General features: G+C 43.0%; 1 protein-coding gene across 1 annotated transcript; it reads left to right on the top strand.

Moving 5' to 3' along the window:
* Window positions 1-4,950: 4,950 nt before the first annotated feature.
* LOC121389758 (sperm protamine P2-like) lies at window positions 4,951-8,077 on the top strand (the record flags this gene model as incomplete). Its single annotated transcript, XM_041521407.1, has 2 exons — window positions 4,951-5,037; window positions 8,015-8,077. Coding segments are annotated over 2 exons (150 nt in total), but the record flags the coding sequence as incomplete, so codon positions are not given.
* Window positions 8,078-18,600: the final 10,523 nt, after the last annotated feature.

The following is an 18,600-nucleotide window of genomic DNA, read 5'->3' as shown; positions in this document are numbered from 1 at the left end:
GGGGGGGGGGGAAAGAAAAAGGGGAAGAAGAAAAAAAGGGAAAAAGAAAGAGGGAAGAAGAGGGGGAAAGGGGGAAAAAGGGAAGAGGAGGAGAAGGAAAAGAGAAAGGGAAGAGAAAAAAGGGGGAAAGAAAAGGGGGAGGAGGAAGGGAAAGAGGAAGAAAAAAGGGGAGAAGAAGGGGGGAAAAAAAAAGAAGGGGGGGAAAAAAAAAAGGGGGGAAGGAAGAAAAAAAAGAAAGGGGGGGAAAAGAAGGAAGGGGGGGGAAGGGAAAGGGGGGAGGGGGAAGGGGGGGGAAAAAGAAGGGGGAAAGAAAAAAGAAAAAGGAGAGAAGGGAGGGGGGAGAAAGGAGAAAAAGGGGAAGAAAGGAAGGGGGAGGGGAAAAAAAAAAAAGAAAGGGGAAAGGAGAAGAAAGGAAAAAAGGGGAAAAAAAGGAGGAGGAAGAAGAAAAAAGGAGGGGGGAAGAAGAAGAGGGAGAGGAGGAGGAAAGAAGAAAGAAAAGGGAAAGGAGAAAGAGGAAGGGGGGGAAGGAGAAGAGGGAGGGGGAGGGGAGAGAAAGGGGGGAGGGGGGGGAAAGAGGGAGGGAGGAAGGAAAGAAAAGGGAAAGAAGGAAAGGGGGGGGAAAGAAGAGGGGGGAGGGGAAAAAGGGGGAAAAGAAGAAAAAAAAAAAGGGGAAAAAAAGGAGAGAAGGGGGGGAAAGAAGGGAAAGAAGGAAAGGGAAGAAGGGAAAAAAAGGGGAGAAGGGGAAAGAGAAGAAGGGAGGAAAAAAAAAGAAGGGGAAAGGGGGGGAAGAGAGGGGAAAAAAGGGAAAGGAAAAAAAAGGGGAAAAGAAAGGGGAAAGGAGAGAAAAAAGGAGAAAAGGGGGAAGGAAGGAGAAAAAAAGGGAGGGAAGGGGGAAAAAAAAAAAGGGGAAGGGGGGGGGAAGAAAAAAAGGGGGGGAGAAAAAGGGAAGAAAGGGGAAAGGGAGGGGGGAAGGAAGGAAAAAGAGAAGGGGGGGGGGAAAAGGAAGAGAGGGGGGAAAAAGAAAAGGGGGGGGGGAGGAAGGGAAAAAAAGGAAGGAAAGGAAAGAAAGGAAGGGGGGGGGGGAAGAGGGGGGGGAAGAAAAAAGGGGAGGAAAGGGAAAAAAGGGGAAAAGAGGGAAGGGGAAGGAGAAGAGGGGAAGGGAAGAAAGGAGAAAAAAAAAAAAAAGGGGGGAAAGAGAAAAGGAGAAGGGGGAAAAGAAAAAAAGGGGGAGAGAAAGGGAAAGAAAAGAAAAAAAAGGGGGAGAGAAGAAAGGGAAGAAAAGAAAAGGGAAGGAAGAGGGGGAAAGGGAAAAAAGAAAAAGAAAAGGAAGGAAAAAAAGAAAGGAGAAGGAGAAGAAAAAAAGGAGAAGGGAAGAAAAGAAAGGGGAGAAGGGAAGGGAAAAGGGAGGGAGGGGAGGGGGAAAGGAGGGGAAGGGAAGAAAAAAAAAAAGAAAAGGGAAAAAGGAGAGAGAGGGGGGGAGAAAAAAGGAAAAAAAGGGGGGAGGGAGGGGAAGAAAAAAGAAAAGGAGGAAAAGAAGGAAGAGGAGAAAGAAAAGGAAAAAAAAAAAAGGAAAAGGGAAGAAGAAAAAAAGGGGGGGAAGGAAAAAGGGGAAAGGAAGGGGAAAAAGGAAAAGAAGAAGGGGGAAGAAAAAGAAGGAGAAAAAGGGGGGAAAAAAAAAAAAGGGGGGAAAAAAAAAGGGGGAAAGGAAGGGGGGGAAAGAAAAGAAAAAAGGGGAAAGGGAAGAAAAAAAAGGAAAAGAAGGGGAAGGAAGAGAGGAAAAAAAGAAGGGGGGAGAGAAGAAGAGGGAAGGAAGGAAAGGGAGGGGAAAGAAGAAAAAGGAAAAAGAAAAAAAAAAGAAGAGAGAGAAAAAAGGAAGAAGAAAAAAAAGAAGAAGAGAAAAAGGGGAAGAAAAAAAAGGGGGGAAGAGGAAAGGGGGAGGGGGGGGGGGGGGAAAGAAGGGGGGAAAAAAAAGAAGGGGGGGGGGAAAGAGAGGAAAGAGAAAAGAGGGAGGGAGAGGGAGAGAAAGGGAGGAAAAGGGAGGAGGGGGGGAAAAAAAGAAGGGGAGGGAGGAAGAGAAGGAGGGAGAAGGGGAAAGGGAAGGGAAGGGGGAAAGGGAAAAAAAAGAAAGAAAAAAGAAAAGGGAAAAGAAAGGGAGAAGGAAAAAAGGGGGAGGGAAAAAAGGGGAGAAAAGAGGGGGAAGAAAGAAGAAGGGGGGGGAAAAAAAAAAAGAAGAGGGGAAAGGGGAAGGGGGGGGGGAGAGGAGAAGGGAGAGAAGAAAAAAAAGAGGGGAGGGGGGAAAAAGAAAAAAGGGAAGGAAGGGGAAAGGAGGGGGAAAAAAAAGAGAGAAAGAAAAAGGGGGGAGGAGGGAAAAAAAAAAAAAAAGAGAAGAAGAAGGGAAGAAAGGGAAAAGAAAGGGGAAAGGGGGGAGAAAGGGAAAAAGGGGAGGGAAGGGAAGGAAGAAAAGAGGGGGGGGGGAAGAGAGAAAAAAGAAAGGAAGAAAAAAGAAAGGGGAAGAAAAAAGGGAAAGGGGAGGGAAAAGAGAAAAAAAGAAGGGAAAAAGGAAGAAAGAGAAGAGAAGAAAAAAAGAAAAAAAAAAAAAAAAAGGGAGAGAAGAAAAAAAAAAAGGGGGGGGGGGGAAAAAGGGGGGGGAAGGAGGAAAAGGAAAGGGAGGGAGGGGAAAGAGAAAAAAAAGGGGGAAAAGGGGGGAAAAAAAAGGGGAAAGAAAAAAAAAAAAAAAAAGAAAAAGGGGGGGAAAAAGAAAAAAAAAAAAAAGGGAAAAAAAAAGGGAAGGGGAAAAAGGGGGGAAGAAGGGAGGAAAAGGGGAAAAAAGGGAAGAGAAAAGAAAAGGAGAAAAGAAGAAGGGGGAAAAAAAAAAAGGGGGGAGAAGGAAAAAAAAGGGGGGGGGGGGGGAAGAAAGGGGAGGAGGGGGAAGGGGAAAAAAAAGGGGGGGGGAAGAAGAAAAAAAAAAAAAAAAGAAGGGAAAGGGAAAGAGGAGAAGGGAAAGAAAGGGAGAAAAGAAGGGGAAAAAGGGGAAAAGGGGGAAGAAGAGAGAGGGGAAGAAAAGGAAGGGAAGAAAAGGAAGAGGGAGAAAGGGGGAAGGAGAGAAAAAAAAAAAAAGAAAAAAAAGGGGGGGGGGGAGAGAAGAGGAGGGGGGGAGGGGGAGGGGGGGAAGAAAAGAAAAAAAAAAAAAAAAAAGGGAGGGAAAAGGGGGAGAAGGAAAGGAAAAAAAAAGAGAAAAAAAAAGGAAAAAAGAAGGGAAAAAAGAAAGAAAGAAGGAAAAAAGAAGGAAGGGGGAAAAGGAAGGGGAAAAGGGGGGAGAAGGGGGGAAGGGAAGAGGAAGAAAAAAGAAAAAAAAAAGGGAAAAGAAAGAGAAAAAGAAAGGGGAGAGAAGAAAAAGGAAGAGAGAAAAAAAAAAAAAGAGGGGGGGGGGGGGGAGGGGGAAAAAAAAAGGGGGGGGAAGGGAAAGAAAAAAAAAAAGAAGAAGAAAAGAAAAAAAAGAAAAAAAGAAAAAGAGAAAAAAAAAAAAAAAAAGAAAAGGGGAAAGAAGAAAAAAGAAAAAGGGAGAAAAAAAGAAGAAAAGGGGAGAGGGAAAAAAAAGAAGGGAAGAAAGGGAGGGAGGGGGGGGGGGGGAGGGGGAAAGGAGAAGAAGAAGGGGGAAGGGGGAGAAGGGGGGAAAGGGGAAGAAGGAAAGAAAAAAAGAAAAAAAGGAAAAGAAAGGAAGAAGAAAAAAGAAAGGGGGAAGGAAAAAGGGGGAAGGAAAAGGAAAGGAAGAAGAAAAGGGGGAGGAAAGGGGGGAAAAAGGGGAAAAAAGAAGGGGGGGAAGGAAAGGGAAGAAAAGGAAAAAAGGAAAGGGGGGGAAGGGGAAAAAAAAGGAAGGGAAAAAAAGGAAAAGAAAGAAAAAAGAGAGAAAAGAAAAAAAAAAAAAAAAAAGAAAGGAGAGAAGAAGGGGAAAAAGGAAAAAAAGGGGGAAGAAAAAAAGGGGGGGGGAAGGGGGAGGAAGGGAAGAGAGAAGAGAAAAGAGGGGAGAAAAAAGAGGGGGAAAAAAAAAAAAGGGAAAAAAAAAAGAGAAAAGAGAAAAAAAAAAGAAGGGGGGGAAGGAGGGGAAAGAAAAAAAGAGGGGAAGAAAAAAAAAGAGAAAGGAAGAGGAAAGAGAAGGAAAGAAGAGGAAAGAGGGGAAAGAAAAAGAAAGGGGGGGGGAAAGAAGGGGAAAAAGAAGGAAAGGAGAAAAGAAAGAAAAAAAAAAAGGGGAGGGGGGAAAAGGAGGAGGAAAGGGGGAGAAAAGGGGAAAAAAAGAGAGGAGAGAAAAGGGGGGGAAAAAAAAAAAAGAAAAAAAAAAGAAAAAGGGGAGGGGGGGAAAAAAAAAAAAAGAGGGGGAAAGGGGGGGGAGGGAAGGGGGGAGAGAAAAAAGAAAAAAAAAGGGGAAAAGAAGAAAGAGGGGGAGAGAGAGGGAAAAAAAAGAGAAAAGAAAGAAAGAAAGAGAAAAGAAGGGAAGGAAAAAGAAAAGGGGGGAGGGGAAAAAAAGGGAGGGGAGGAAAAAAAGGGAAGGGAAAGGAAAGGGGGGAAGGGAAAAGAGAGGGGGAGGGGGGAGAAAAAAAAAAAAAGGGAAAAAAAAAAGAAAGGGGAGAAAAGAAAAGAGAAAAGAAAGAGGGGGGGGAAGGGGGGAAAAAAAAAAGAAGAGAAAGGAGAGAAGAGAGGGAGAGGGAGGAGAAAAAAAAAGGGGGGGAAAAGAGAAAAAAGGGGGAGAAGGGAAAAAAAAAGGAGGGAAGAAGAGGGGAAAAGGGGAGGGAAAAAGGAGGAAGGGGAAAAAGGGAAGGGGAGAAGGAAAGAGAGAAGGGGGAAAAAAAAAGGAGGGAAGGGGGGGGGGAAAAAAGGGAAAAAGGGGGGGGGAGAAGGGAAAAAGGGGGGGAGGGGAAAGGGGGAAAGGGAAAAAAAGGGGGAAAGGGGAAAAAAAAGAAAAAGAAAAAAAAAGAAAAAAAAAAAAAAAAAAAAAGGGGAAAAAGGAAAAAAAAAAAAGGGAAGGAAGGAGAAAAAGGAAGAAAAAGAGGAAGGGGAGGAGGGAAGGAGGGGAAAAGGGGGGGAAAAAAAAAAAAAAAGGGGGGAGAAGGAAGAGAAAAGGAAGAAGAGAAAAGGGGAGAAGGGGAAAAAAGGAAAAGGGGAAAAAAAAGAAAAAAAAAAAAAAAGGGAAAAAAAGGGGGGAGAGGGGGGGAAAAAAAAAAAGGAAAAAAAAAGGAGAAAAAAAAGAAGAAAAGAGAAAAGAAAGGGGAGGGAGAAAAAGGGGGGGAAAAAGAAAAGAGAAGGGGGGGGAGAGAAAAGAGGAAAAAAGGGAAGGGGAGGAAAAGGAAGGGAAAGAGAAAGAAGAAGGGGGGGGAGGGGGGAAAGGGGGGGGGGGGGGGAAAAAAAAGAAAAAAAAGAAGAAAAAAAAAAGGGAAGAAGGGGGGGGAAGAAAAGAAGAAGGGGGGGAAAGGGAGAGAAAAGGAAAAAAGGGGGAGAGAAAAGAAAAAAAAAAAAAAAAAAAAAAGGGGGGAAAAAAAAAGGGGGAAGAAAAAAAAAGGAAAAAGAGGAAAAGAGGAAGGGGGGGGGGAAGAGAGAAGGGAGAGAAGAAGAAAAAAAGGGGGGAGAGGGGGAGAAAGGAAAAAAAAAAAGGGAGAGAAGGGGGAAAAAGGGGGGGGAGAGGGGGAAGGGGGGGAGGGGGGGGGGGAAGAAAAGAAAAAAGAAAAAAAGGGGGGGGGAAAGAGGGGAAAAAAAAAAAAAAAAAAAAGGGAAAAAGGAGGGGGGAAGGGGGAAAAAAAAAAAAAAAAAAAGGAAAAAGGGGGAAAAGGGAGAAGGGGGGGGGGAAAAAAAAAGAAAAAAGGAAGAAAGAAGGGAAAAGGAAGGGGGGAAAGGGAGAAAAAAAAAAAAAGAAAAAAGAAAAAGAGAGAAAAAAAAAGGGGGGAAAAAGGGGAGAAGGGGGGGGAGAAAAAAAAAAAAAAAAAAGAAAAGGGGGGGGGAAAAAAAGGGAGAGGGGGGGAAAGGGAAGGGGGGGAAGGGGAAGGAAAAGAAAGAGGGAAGGGAAGAAGAAAAAAAAAAAAGAAAAAAAAAAAAAAAAAAAAAAGAAGGGGGGGAAAAAGGAGGAAAAAAAAGAAAAGGGGGGAAAAAAAAAAAAGGGAGAAAAAAAAAAAGAAAAGGGGGGGAGGGGGGGGGGGAGAGGGGGAAAAAGAAGGGGGGGGGGGGAAAGAGAAGGGAGAAAAAAAGAGGAGAAGGAAAGGAGAAGGGAAAAAAAAGGAAGAAAAAGAGGAAAAAAAGGGAAAAGAGGGGAGGAGAAAAAAAAAAAGGGGAAGGGAAAGGGGAAAAGGGGGGGGAGAAAAGGGGGGGAAAGGGGGGAAAGAGGGGGAAGAAGGGAGAAAAAAAAGAAAAAAAAAAAAAAAAAAGGGGAGAAGGAGAAAAGGAAAAAAGAAAAAGAAAAAAGAAGAAAGAAAAAAGGGGGAAAAAAAGGGAAAGGGGAGGAGGGGGGGGGGAAGAAAAAAGGGAAAAAAAAGAGAAGGGGGGGGGGGGGGGAAGGAAAAAAAGGGGAGGGAAAAAAGGGGGGGGGGGGGGGGGAGAAGAAAAGGGGGGGAAAAAGGGAGGGGGAAAGAAAAGGGGAAAAAAAGGGGGGGAAAGGGGGGGAAAGGGGGAGAAAAAGGGGGGAAAAGGAAAGAGAAAGAAAGGGGGGGAGGGGGGGAAGAAAGAGAGAAGAAAGGGGGGAGAGAAAAAAAGGAAAAAAGAGAAAGGGGGGGAAGGAGGAAGGGGGAGAGAAGGGAAAAAAAAGGGGGAAAAAGAAGAAAGAAAAAGGGAGGAAAGGGGAAAGGAGGGGGGGGGGGGGAAAAAGGGGAGAGGGGAAAAGGGAAAAAAAAAAAGGGGGAGGGAAGAGAGGGGGAAAGAGGGGGAAGAGAAAGAAAAAAAAGGGGAAAAAAAAAAAAGAAAAGAGAAAAAAAAGGGAGGAAAGGGGAAAAAAAAGAAAGAAAAAAAAAGGGGAGGGGGGAAAGAAAAGAGGGGGGGGAAGGGGGAAGAAGGGGAAGGGGGGGAAAGGGGAAGAGAAAGGGGGGGGAAAAAAAAAGAGGAAAAAAAGAAAGGAAGAAAAAGAAAAAAAAGGGAAGAGGAAAAGGAAAGAAGGGGGGGGGAAGGAGGAGGAAAAAAAAGGGAAAGGGGGGGGGGGGAAAAAAAAAAAAAAAGAAGGGGGAAAGGGGGAAAAAGAAGAGGGAAAAAAGGGGAAAAGAGAGGGGGAAGGGGGGAAAAAAGGGAAAAGAAGAAAAAGGAGGGAAGGGGGGGAAGGAGGGGGGAGAGAAGGGGAAAAAAAGAGAAAAAAAGAGGAAAAAAAGGGAAAAAAAAGAAGAAGGAGAAAGAGGGGAAAAGAAGGAGGGGGGAAAAAGAAAGAAGGGGGAAGAGGAAGGAGAGGGGGGGGGAAAGAAAGGGAAGGGGAAAAGAAGAAGAGGGAAAAAAAAAAAAGAAAAAAAAAAAAAGGGGGAAAAGGGGGGAAAAAAAAAAGGGGGGGAGGGGGGGGGGGGGGGAAGAGAGGAGGGGAAAAAAGAAAAAAAAAAAAAGGGAAAGGGGAGAGAAAAAAAAAAAAGGGGGAAAAAGGGGGGGGAAGAAAAGAAAAAAAAAAAAAGGAAAAAGGGGGGAAAAAAGAAAAAAAAGGGGGGGGGGGGGGAAAAAAAAAAAAAGGGGGGAGGGGAAAGGGAAAAGAAAAGAAGAGGGAAAGAGGGAGAGAAAAAGGGGAGGGGAAAAAAGGAGGAGAAGAAGGGGAAGAAAAAAAAAAGGGGGGGGAAAAAAAAAGAGGAAGGGGGGGGGGGGGGGAAAAGAGAGAAAAAGGAGGGAAAGAAAAGAAAGAAAAGGGGGAAGGGAGGGGGGAGGGAGGGAAGAAAAAAAAGAGAGGGAAAAAAGGGGGGAGAAAGGGAAAAAAAAAGAAAAAAGGGAAGAAGAGAAGAAAAGGGAGAGAAAAGAAAAAGAAGGGGAAAGGGGAAAAAAGGGGGAAAAAAAAGGGGAAGGGGGGGAGAGAAAGGGAAGAGAAAAAAAAAAGAAAAAGAAAAAAGGGGGGGAAAAAAGGGGAGGGGGAAAGGGGAAAGGAAAAGGAAAAGGGGAAGAAAAGGGAAAAAGGGAGGGAAAAAGGGGAAAAAGGGAAAGAAAGGGGAAGGGAAAAAGGGGGGAAAAGGGGAGAAAAGAAAAAGAAAGGAAAAGGAGGGAAAAAAAAAAGAGAAAAAAAAAAGAAGAGGGAGAAGGGAGAAGAGAAAAAAAAAAAGGGGGAAAGGAGAAAAAAGGGGAAAGAAAAGGGAAGGAAAAGAAAGAAGGGGGGGAAAAAGGGGGGAAAGAAGGGAAGGAAGGGGGAGAAGGAAGAAAAAAAAGGGAAGAGGAGGGGGGGGAAAAAAAAAGGGGGGGGAGAGAGGGGGGGAAGGAGAAGGGAAGGGAAAGAGAAAAAAAAGGGAAAAGGAAAAAAAGGGAGAAAAAAAGGGAGAAAAGGAAGGGAAAAGAAAGGAAGGAGAAAAAGGAAAAAAGAAAAAAAGGGGGAAAGGGGGGGGAAAGAGGAGAAAAAAAAAAGGAGAAGAAAGGGGAGGAGGAAGGGAAGGGGAAAAAGAAAAAAAAAAAAGAGGGGAAGGGGGGGGGGGGGGGGGGGGGGAGGGGAAGAGGGGGAGGAAGAAAAGAAAGGAAAAAAAAAGAGAAAAAAGGAGAGAGAAAAAAGAAAAGAGGGGAAAAAAGAGGAAGGGAGAGAAAAAAAAAGAGGGGAGAGGGGGGGGGAAAAAAAGAGGAAAGGGAAAAGAAGAGAGAAAAAAAAGAAAAAAAAAAGAAAGGAAAAAGGGGGGGGGAGAAAAGAAAAAGGAAGAGAAGAGGGGAAGGGGAAAGAAAAAAAAAAAAGGAAAAGAGAGAAGGAAGGAGAAAAAAGGGGAGGAAAAGAAAGAGAAAGAGAAAGAAAGAAGAGGGAAAAGAAGAAAAAAAAAAAAGGGAAAGGGAAAGAGGAAGGGGGAGAGAAAGGAGAGGAGAGAAAAAAGGGGAAAAAAGGGAGAAAAGAGAGGGAGAGGAGGAGAAAAAAAAAAGGGGAGAGGAAAAAAAGAGGGGAAGAGAGGGGAGAAGGGGGGGAGGGGGGGGAGAAAGGGGAAAGGAGAAGAAGGGGGGGGGGGAAGGGGGAAAAGGAAAAAAAAAAAAGGGGGAGAGGGGAGGGGGGGGAAAGAAAAAGGGGGGGGGGAGAGGAGGGGAGAAAAGAAGAAGAAGAAGAGGAAAAAAGAAGGGGAAAGGGGGGAAGGAAAAAAGAGAGAGAAAAAAGAAAGGGGGGGAAAAAGAAAGGGGGAAAGGGGAAAAGAAAAGGGGGGGAAGGAGGAGAAAGAGAAAAAAAAGGAAGGGAAGGGAAAAAAAAAAGGGAAAAAGAGAAAAAAGGAAAAAAGAAAAGAGAAAAAAAAGAAAGGGGGGGGGGGGAAGGAAAGAAGAAAGAAAAAGGGGGAAGAGAGAAGGGGGGAAGAAGAAGGGGGAGGGGGAAAGGGGGGGGAGGGGAAGAAAAGGGAGAAGAGGGGGAGGGAAGGGGAAAGGAAAAAGGAAGGAAAGAAAGGAAGAAAAAGGAAGAAGGGAGAAGAGAAGAAAGGGGGGGGGAAAGAGGGAAGGAAGAAGGAAAGAGAGAGAGAGGGGGGGAGGAAAAAAGAGAGAGGAAAAAAAGGGAGAGGAAGAAGAAAGAGAAAAGGAAAGGGAGAGGGGGGAAAGGGGGAAAAGAGAGAAAAGAGGAGAGAAGGGAAAAGAAAAAAAGGAAGAAGAAAAGGGGAGAAAAAAGGAAAAGGGGAAGGGGGAAGGGGAAAGAAGGAGAAAGAGGAAGGGGGGGAGGGGGGAGAGGGAAAAAAAAAAGGAAAAGGGAAAAAAAGAAAAGGAGAAAAAAAAAGGGGGAAGGGAAAGAGAAAAAAAAAAAAAGAAAGGGAAGGGGGAAAAGAGGGAAGAGAAAGAAGGGAAAAGGAAAGAAAAAAAGAGAAAAAAAAAAGAAAAAAAAAAAAAAGAAGGGGGGGAGAAAGGGAAAAGGGAGGGGGAAAAGAAAAAAAAAAAGAGAAGAAGGGAGGAAGGAAAAAAAAGAAAGAAAAAGAGAAGAAAGAAAAGAAAAAAGGAAGGGGGGGAAGAAGGAGAGAAAAAGGGGAAAAAGAAGAGAAAAAGGGAAAAAAGGAAGGAAAAAGGGGGAAAAGGGAAAAGGGGAAGAAAAGGAAAGGGAGGAAAGAAAAAGGAAGAAAAAAAAAGGGAAAAAGAGGAAGGAAAAAAGAAAGAAAAAGGGAGAAGGGGGAAAAAAAAAAAAAAAAAAGAAGGGGGAAAAAAAAAGAAAAAAAAAAAAAAAAGGAAGAAAGAAGGGGGGGGGGGGGAGGAAAGGAGAAGAGGAAGGAAAGAAGGGAGAAAAAAAAAAGGGGAAAAAGGGGGGGGGAAAAGAAGGGAAAAAAGAAGGGGAAAAAAGGGGGGGAGGGGAAAAAGGGGGGAAAGAAGAAAAAAAAGAAAAGAAAAAAGAAAGAAAGAGGAGGAAAAAGAAAGAAAAGGGAGGGGAAAAAAGAGAAGAAAGGAAGGAGAAAGGGAAGGAAGGGGAAGAGAAAGAGAAGGGGGGGAAAAAAAAGGAGAAAGGGAAGAAGAAAAAAAGGGGAAAAGGAAGAAAGAAAAAAAGAGAAAAAGGGAGGAAGAAGGAAAAAAAAAAGAAGAGGGAGGGGGGGGGGGAGAGAGAGAGAGGGGGAGGGAGGGGAGAGGAGAGAAGAGGGGAAAAGGAAAAAGAAAAAAGGGGGAGAAGAAAAAAAGAAGGGAGAAGAGAGGAAGAGAAAGGGAAAAAAAAAAAAGAGGGGAAAAAAAAAAAGGGGGAAAGGGGGGGGGAAGGGGGGGAAAAAAGGGGGAAAGAAAAAGAGAGAGGGAAAAGAAAAAAAAAAGGAAGAGAAAAGGGGAGGGAAAAAGGAAGGGAAGGAGGGAGAAAGAGAAGAGAGAGGGGGAAAAGAGGGAAAGGGGAAAGGAAAAAAAAAGGAGAAAAAAAAAAAAGAGGAAAAAGAAAAAAGAAGAAGGGGAGAGAGGAGAGAAAAGAAAAAAAAAAAAGAAAAAAAAGGAAAAAAGGGGGAAAGAGAGAAGGGAGAGGGGAAGGGGGGGGGGGGGGGGGGGGGAAGAAAAAAAGGAGGAGAAAGGGGGGAAGGGGAAAAAGAAAGGAAAAAAAAGGAAGGAGAAGAGGAAGGGGAAAAGAAAAAAAAAGAAAGAAAAAGGAAAAAAAAAAGAAAAAAAAAAAAAGGAGAAAAAAAAAAAGAAAGAAGGGGAGGGGGAGAAGAAAAAGAAAGAAGGGAGAGAAAAAAGAAAAAAAAGGGGGGGGGGGGAAAGGAGAGAAAAGGAAAAAGGAAAAAAAAAAAGGGGGAAGAAGGAAGAGAAAAAAGAAAAAGAAGAAAAGAAAAAAGGGAAAGGGGAAAGGGGAGAAAAGGAAGAAAGAGGAAAGGAGGGAAAAAAGAGGGGAGAGAAGGGGAGGGGAGGGAAAGGGGGGAAGGAGAAAAGAGGGGAAGAAAAAAAAGGGGAAAAAGGGAGGGGGGGGGGGAAAGAAGGAAGGAAAAAAGGAAAAAAAAAAAAGGGGGGGAGGGGGGGAGAGGGAAAAAAAAGGGAGAAAAGGGAAAAAAAGGAGAAAAAAGAGGAAAAAGAGGGAGGAAAAAAAAAGAAGAAAAAGGGGAAGGGAGAGAGAGGGAGGGGGGAAGGAAAAAAAGGGAAAAAAAAAAAAAAGGAGGGAGAAAAGAAGAGGAAAGAAAAGGAGGAGGGGAAAAAAGAAAGGGGAAGGGGGAGAAAAAAAGAAAAAGAGAGAGAAAGAAAAAAGAGGGGGAAGGGGAGGAAAAAGAGGGGAGAGGGGGGAAGGAAAGGGGGGAAGGAAGGGGGGGAGGAAAAAAGGGGGGGAGAAGAGGGGGAAGAAAAGAAGGGGAGGGGAAGGGGAAGGGGGAAAGGAGGGGGGAAGGAAAGAAGAAAAAGGGAGAAGGAAAAGGAGGAAGGGAAAGAAAAAAAAAAGAAAGGAAAAGAGAGAAGGGAGGAGAAGAGAAAAGGGAAAGGGAAAGGGAAGAGGGGGAAAAAAAGGGGGGGAAAAAAAAAGAAGGGAAGGGAAGAAAAAAGAAGGGGGAGAAAAAGGAGAGGGGGGGAAGAGAAAGAAGGGAAAAAGGGGAAAGGAGGGGGAGGGGAGAGGGAAAAAAAAAGGAAGAGAAGAGAGAAGAGGGAAAAGAGGGGAGGAAAAAAAGGGGAAAAAAAAAGGGAGAAGGAAAGAAAAGAAAGAGAAAAGGAGGAAAGGGAAGGAAAAGGGGGAGAGAAAGAAGGGGAAAGAGAAAAAAAAGAAGAAAAAAAGGAAAAAAAAGGAAAAGAAAAAAGAAGAAAAGAAGAAAGAAGAAAGAAAGGAGGAAGGGAAGGAAAGAAAAAAAGAGAGGAGAGGAAGGAAAAAGGGAGGGAAGGAAAAAAAGGGGAGGGGAAGAAAGGGAAAAGAAAAAAAGAAGGGGAAAAAAGGAAGGAAAGGAGGGGGGGGGGAAGAAAGAAGAAAAAGGGAGGGGAGAGAGGAAAAAAAAGAGAGGAGAGAGAAGAGAAAAAAGAAAGGAGAGAAGAGAGAAGGGGGGAGGAAAGAAAGGAGAAAAAGAAAAAGAAGGGAGGAGGAGGGGAAAGAAGGGGGGGGAGAAAAGAAGAAAAAGGGGAAGGAAGGAGGAAAGAAAAAGGAAAAAAGAAAAAGAAAAGGAAGAAAAGGAGAAGAGGAGAGAAAAAGAGAGAGAGAAGAAGGAGAAGGAGAAAGAAAAAGGGGGGGGGGGGGAAGGGGGGAGAAAAGGGGAAAGAAGAAGGGGAAAGTAGATGATAGGAAGAGGAACAAGGAGAGGAGAAGGAAAAGGATGGATTGTTCAATGGATACGAATAATCAGAAAGGTGCAATAGAAGATCGAGAGAAGGTAAGGAAGACTAGAGATGCAAGGGGGAGAGAGGAAAAGGGTGGATGATAGAGAGAGGTGGGAAGGAGAAGTTAGTATATGAAATAAATGCAGAGTGAGAGAGATCACATAAGAAGAAAGGGGAGAAGAAGGAGGGTCATGTTTTAAGAAGAATAAAGAGAAAAATGTCATGAGTGGGGACAAAAAAATACAGGATGACAAGTGAGGAACAGAGAAGGGGTGAACAAAAGGAAAGAAGGAAGTACGAGAAAAACGAGGCTGGAGGGAGAGAAATATAATTGAAGACAGAACGAGTATGGAGCAGTAAGGAAGAGTGAGTAAGGAAGGAGGAAGGGTGATGAGGAAAATAGATTGTAGAGACAGACAAGGGCTAGAGAATAAGAGGTAGATGACGTTAAGAGAGCAAGAGAAAGGAAGCTAGAATAAGGGGTAGATAATGGAAGAGAGACCAGAGAAGAAGATGAAGAGTAGAATGATGGAGAGTAGTAAGGTTCGAGAGAAGGGATGGCAGATAAATAGAGAGATGAGATGAGAAGAGGGGGGGGGTAGGGATAAGATAGAGGAAGGAGGGAAGAAAGAGGAGGGGAGGAAGGAGTAAAGAGAGAAGAATGAGCAGTGGAGAGACGGACCCTAACCAGAAAGAAGAAAGAGGATGGAGTAGAAGTGTTGAAGAGAATAACATAAAAGAGAGAAGAAAATGGTATGAGAAAAAGAAAGTGTAAGAGGATCGTAGGAAAGAAATAAGAGATGGAGATGTGAGGGGAGTATAAAAAGAAAGTATAATGAAGAAGGATTATGGAAGGAAAAACAAGGAGAAGGTAGGACAGAGAAGAGGAGAAAAAATGTAGAAAATACAGGAGTATAAGGAGGGGGGGGGGGGGGGGAAGGGGAGGGGGGGGGGGGGGATGAAAAAAATCGGGAAAAAGGAGGGAGGAAAAAAACGAATAGAAGAAGAAAGGGGGGGGGGGAGGGGTTCGGGGGGGGGGGGGGGGGGGGGAAGGGGAAAAGACGGTGGGAGGGAGGGACACACAGGGGGGAAGGGGAGGAAGGGGGAGAAGGAGAGGGGAAGAAAGAAAGAGAGGGAGGAGAAGGGGGGGAGAAGGAGGGGAAAAAGAAAGGAAGAAGAGGGGGAAAAAGGGGAAGAGGAAAGGAGGGACGGGAAAGGGAGGAAGGGGAGGGGGGGGGAAGAAAGAGGAAAAAAGAGGAAAAAAGAGAAGGGGGAACAAAGGGGGAGCAAAGGAAAAAAGGGAAAGGGGAGGGGGGGGAGAGGGGAGGATCGGGAGAAAGTGGGAAAAAAAAGGGAGGGGAGGAGGTGGAGGAAAGGAAGGGGGGGTGGGTCAAGAAAGAAGGGAAATAGGGAAGGGGGGAAGAAAAAAAGGGAAGGAAAAGGGGAGAGGGGAGAAAAAAAAGAGGGAAGAGGGAAGAAAAAAGAGGGGAGGGGAGAGGGGGGGGGAGGGAGGGGGGGGGAAGGAAGGGGAGGGGAGGGAGGGGTGGGGAATAAAAGGGGGAAGAAAAAGGAAAGGGGAAAGAATAAAAAAGGGGGGAAGGAAGAAGAAAAGAAGGAGGAGGGTTTGGTCGATGTATCTGTCCTCCGGTCCTTTGCATATTGTGATATCTTGGAAAAGGTGTCCCCAACGCAGGGCATGATGTTGACCCCATCATGAATTTCATTCAGTTGTCGTTTCTATCAACGCCTTGGCCTTTTTGCGTGATGCTTGAATCAATAAAACCGTCTTCGGTTTATAGTTCCATCCTTAAGGAAACATGACACGAGACCATATTATACGCTCATTTTAAAGAAAAATGATATAAAAAATATATAACAATAACTTTATAACAAAAATCCAATAACGGGTAGTTAACTTAAAATGAAGAAAATTAAAGCTCATCATTATCAAAGTTACGATTTATGCATATTTCTTCGTGAGCGTTCGGGAAAAAAAAAGGAAGTGACGTCAGAAGCCGCTGTAACTCTTCCATGTGTCGGTTAACTGTTTAGATATGGAGTAAGGGGCTTACGATTTCTTTCAGTCCAACACAAGTGCCGTACCGGCGCGGCCTTGGGTGTAAAAATAAAACAGTTTTTAAAACGATCGGGATTTGTCTTTTTATTGGTTTTCCAAGGATTGTATCCGAAGAAAGAACGCGTGTATTTTTATCGCAAAAAGAAAAGATTGGACACCAACACCCGCATAGTACTTTGGTGTCGGCCGATTTACACCCGGAGCCTGAAACGTTACCCGGAGACAAAAAAAAAAAAAAAAAACAGTACTCGGTTGCGAATGCCGAGGTGTTACATTGTACATATTTGGCACAAAGATACACCTCAGCATGATGTATTTATATATGTTAAAACAAAAAAATGTAGAATTTTTTTATTTATTTATTTTTTTGGAAAAAAAAAGATTTTTCATGTTAGGGCTCTGTAGGCCTACATAACAAAATCTGTATTCACCGTCCGAAGAAGGAAACGTCAATAAGTAATTAAATATGGCATATACAAACATGGGATTTGGCATGAGGATACATCTCAGTACGATGTATTTAAATGTTTTTTTAAAAAACGTGTAGAAACAATAATATTTTAAATAATGTTTAATCTTCGGGCGGAATACGTCACAAAAACGTGCCTCATCGCCCGAAGCCCCAAAGCAACACGAAGTTCAATACAAAATAAACCACTACTGTCGGTGTCGAAATAAACTATTATGTTTCATCCACGGGCTGACTGAGAATCGGAGTGTGTTTTAGTTTAATTTGGTCCTTTCTTTCCGTGGCCCTGCACATGTGATTCCTGATTGGCAGGTATATATTGCAGGGTATCGACCAGGTAAGTGATTACCACGGTCTAGACATACGTACAAAATACGTGCCAGTTTTTTTAAGATCACAGGGTATTGTGGCGTAAACCTGTCGCGACTATAGTACAATGTTAATGGACATTATCAGCCGCCCTGCTTCATTACTGTAAATAATGCTGTAAAAACCCTTGATTAAGTAGACTTTCCCCATCTAAAAATTACAAAACTGGACCAATTACGTAGTACCAAAGAAAAGAAAAATTATCACTTGGGTATCGTGAGTGGTCGTTTTTACTCTAACGCACCCTACCAATAGGCCTAATAATATGCTACTTTTTTTTATGAGAGAAAAATACTATAACCCCATTTCGTCTATTGATGCATAGAAATATATTTAGTTTAAAAGTTGATTATACTCTCAAGTCATTTATGTTTGTTTTACAAGCCAGGTTAATAAAAGTGAAGCGCCTTGTCGTAATTAGAGCGTTTGTTTACACTGTGCATACAGATTTTTATTATGTACAGCCCGAACATAAAAAATGCGATATTTTCTAAGGGGAAAATAACTCACAGTTTTGTTAATCAAGTCTGTCATAATTTACAACGTACGCTGATCGACTTACTATAAAATAGTACGGGCCTCCCCAACAATCTGGAATGTCAACACCACGAGCTATAACACGTTTGAGTGAGTCGACAAGTTCAGACTTGCTTTCATACCACTGAGAATCGTCCGATAACACTCTCTCTGGTTCACGTCGTGGGTGTGCCACAATGATCCACGAATACTGTTTGCTCATCTCGAATGCATTTACACAAATGAAGATTACTATATGCAAGAGGAAGCTTTATACTAGCTGCTGGGTGGAATAAAACCGATAAGTTAGGCTACATTCAAACGCGTTCGTTGAAATGCGCGATTGCGATTGGCTAAAACGACTGGAACCGGTTTCGACTGGTTTATATTCAAAAATATTATTTCATCATTGCTAACAATAAACCTTTCAAAGCATATTTAGACAAAGGTCTCTGTACCCATCACCCTTGTCACAACTAAAAACCAAGCCAACACAAAAGACTGACTCAAACTATCTATAAATAACACCACTTTAGTTCCCATTGAAAACGCGGACGTTCCCGCCCAAAATTTGAAAAAATGCCAGTCATCCTTTGAAAAAATGCCAGTCATCCACTCAGCACAATAGGTGCACTTCTTTTGTTCAAAAATCTATTATTCGCTCCACTGAACCGGAAAACCCAATTATCCGCTCCACTGAACCGGAAAACCAATTATACGCTCCACTGAACCGGAAAGACAATAGGTGCACATCCATTGTTGCGGATTGGGGACCCATTGTTCCGGAGGTGCATATCCATTGTATTGGAGGCGACTCCATTGTATTTCCTTTGTTGTCCCCGCTACGTACAAAATATACTACTAACACGAAAACTTTCTTTCATTCGATTGTATCATCTATTAAGAAAGTACAGGTTAAATATAACATATGTTAATGTAATTTCACTTCAAATCCATATTTCGTAAATAGTACAATTTTTAAATCCAAATTCTCTACAAACACAGTCAGGTGCTTCAGTAATTCTCAAATATAAACATTTGATTAGCAATTTTGTCCTTGGTATTTTCCAGTTCTGAAAACGGAAATGTCAAGTACCCAGTTTATTGTTATTGTAAAGCGATGTAAAGTTACGTTATTGAAACAATGAAGTCATTCACATTCAAACTTAGCTATATTAATGCAATGCTTCGCCACATTAAAATAAAACCGGTCTTCTTTTCTTGGGCCTTAACAAAATAATTCAAAGTTCTATATTAAAGGCGCTCAATCACGGATTTAGTGGGCCTTATTTCTCTAAATATGGATTATAAATGGAAATTACATTCATTTGGAATACCAAACCTAGTTATTGTATGATCCAAAATATTTTAATTGAACTACAATTGAGGGGATTCCATGACACGCTTCATTTTTAAAATTTGGAAGTCTTCATGTGAAAAGTCACGACAAATGGTGCTAAAAGATACAGCCGATACACGATTTGTCACCCCGAAATGTTTTTTGACCCCGCGGTGACAAATCGTGCTGAAATGTACACCTAATACACGATTTGGCACTCTTTTCGCCGACACCATTGTCACTTTGTTTTTCATCGCCACTGTACCGTAATGTTTCTCTCCCTTTGTCTCTTATCATTTTCTTCGTTTGTTTTAGATACGTTGACCTTCGTGTTACATGGTGGAACAGGACTAACTTATTTTCAGATAGTATAAACCTGCTTTTGACAGTTTAAAACACCTAACATTACTTACAATTCCACAACCTTTGCGTTTCTGGATTCCCCATAATGTTTGCAAAACAGAGGGGGCATATCTGACTGCCCCATGACCATTTATCGGGGACCAAAGTTTGAGGGTGGATTTGAAGTCTTTGGAACTTTTAGAAAGCATTTAGCCCTCATGTACCTCACGAAAATTCCCGATAACTCCGTCAGAGGACCAAATCTATCATGGCCGTCGGTGGCCATACTGAAAATCGGAAACCACCATATCTCACTTAATATGTGAGTTAGAAGAATCATGAATAGGGAGTTTTATTTTCATTACATAGAGCGTACATAATGTTCCAGTGGGTTTGTAATCTTGACATTGAAATCCAAGATGGCCGTTCTCTACCACAGTAATAATTGGAAATCGCTGGAACTTTCGAAATATTTATGTTAAATCGTAAGTGAATTGCCTGTTTGCACTGGAAAGACAATGCACAATCAATTGGTGAGGTTATTTTTGTAAGTTGAGATCATCTTGATCTTTAAATCTTTAAAAAATGCCAGTCATCCACTCAGCACAATAGGTGCACTTCTTTTGTTCAAAAATCCATTATTCGCTCCACTGAACCGGA

This window comes from Gigantopelta aegis, chromosome 15 (assembly GCF_016097555.1).
Source record: "Gigantopelta aegis isolate Gae_Host chromosome 15, Gae_host_genome, whole genome shotgun sequence".
Taxonomy (NCBI): Eukaryota; Metazoa; Mollusca; class Gastropoda; order Neomphalida; family Peltospiridae; genus Gigantopelta; species Gigantopelta aegis.
This window is presented reverse-complemented; position numbering and strand designations above follow the sequence as displayed.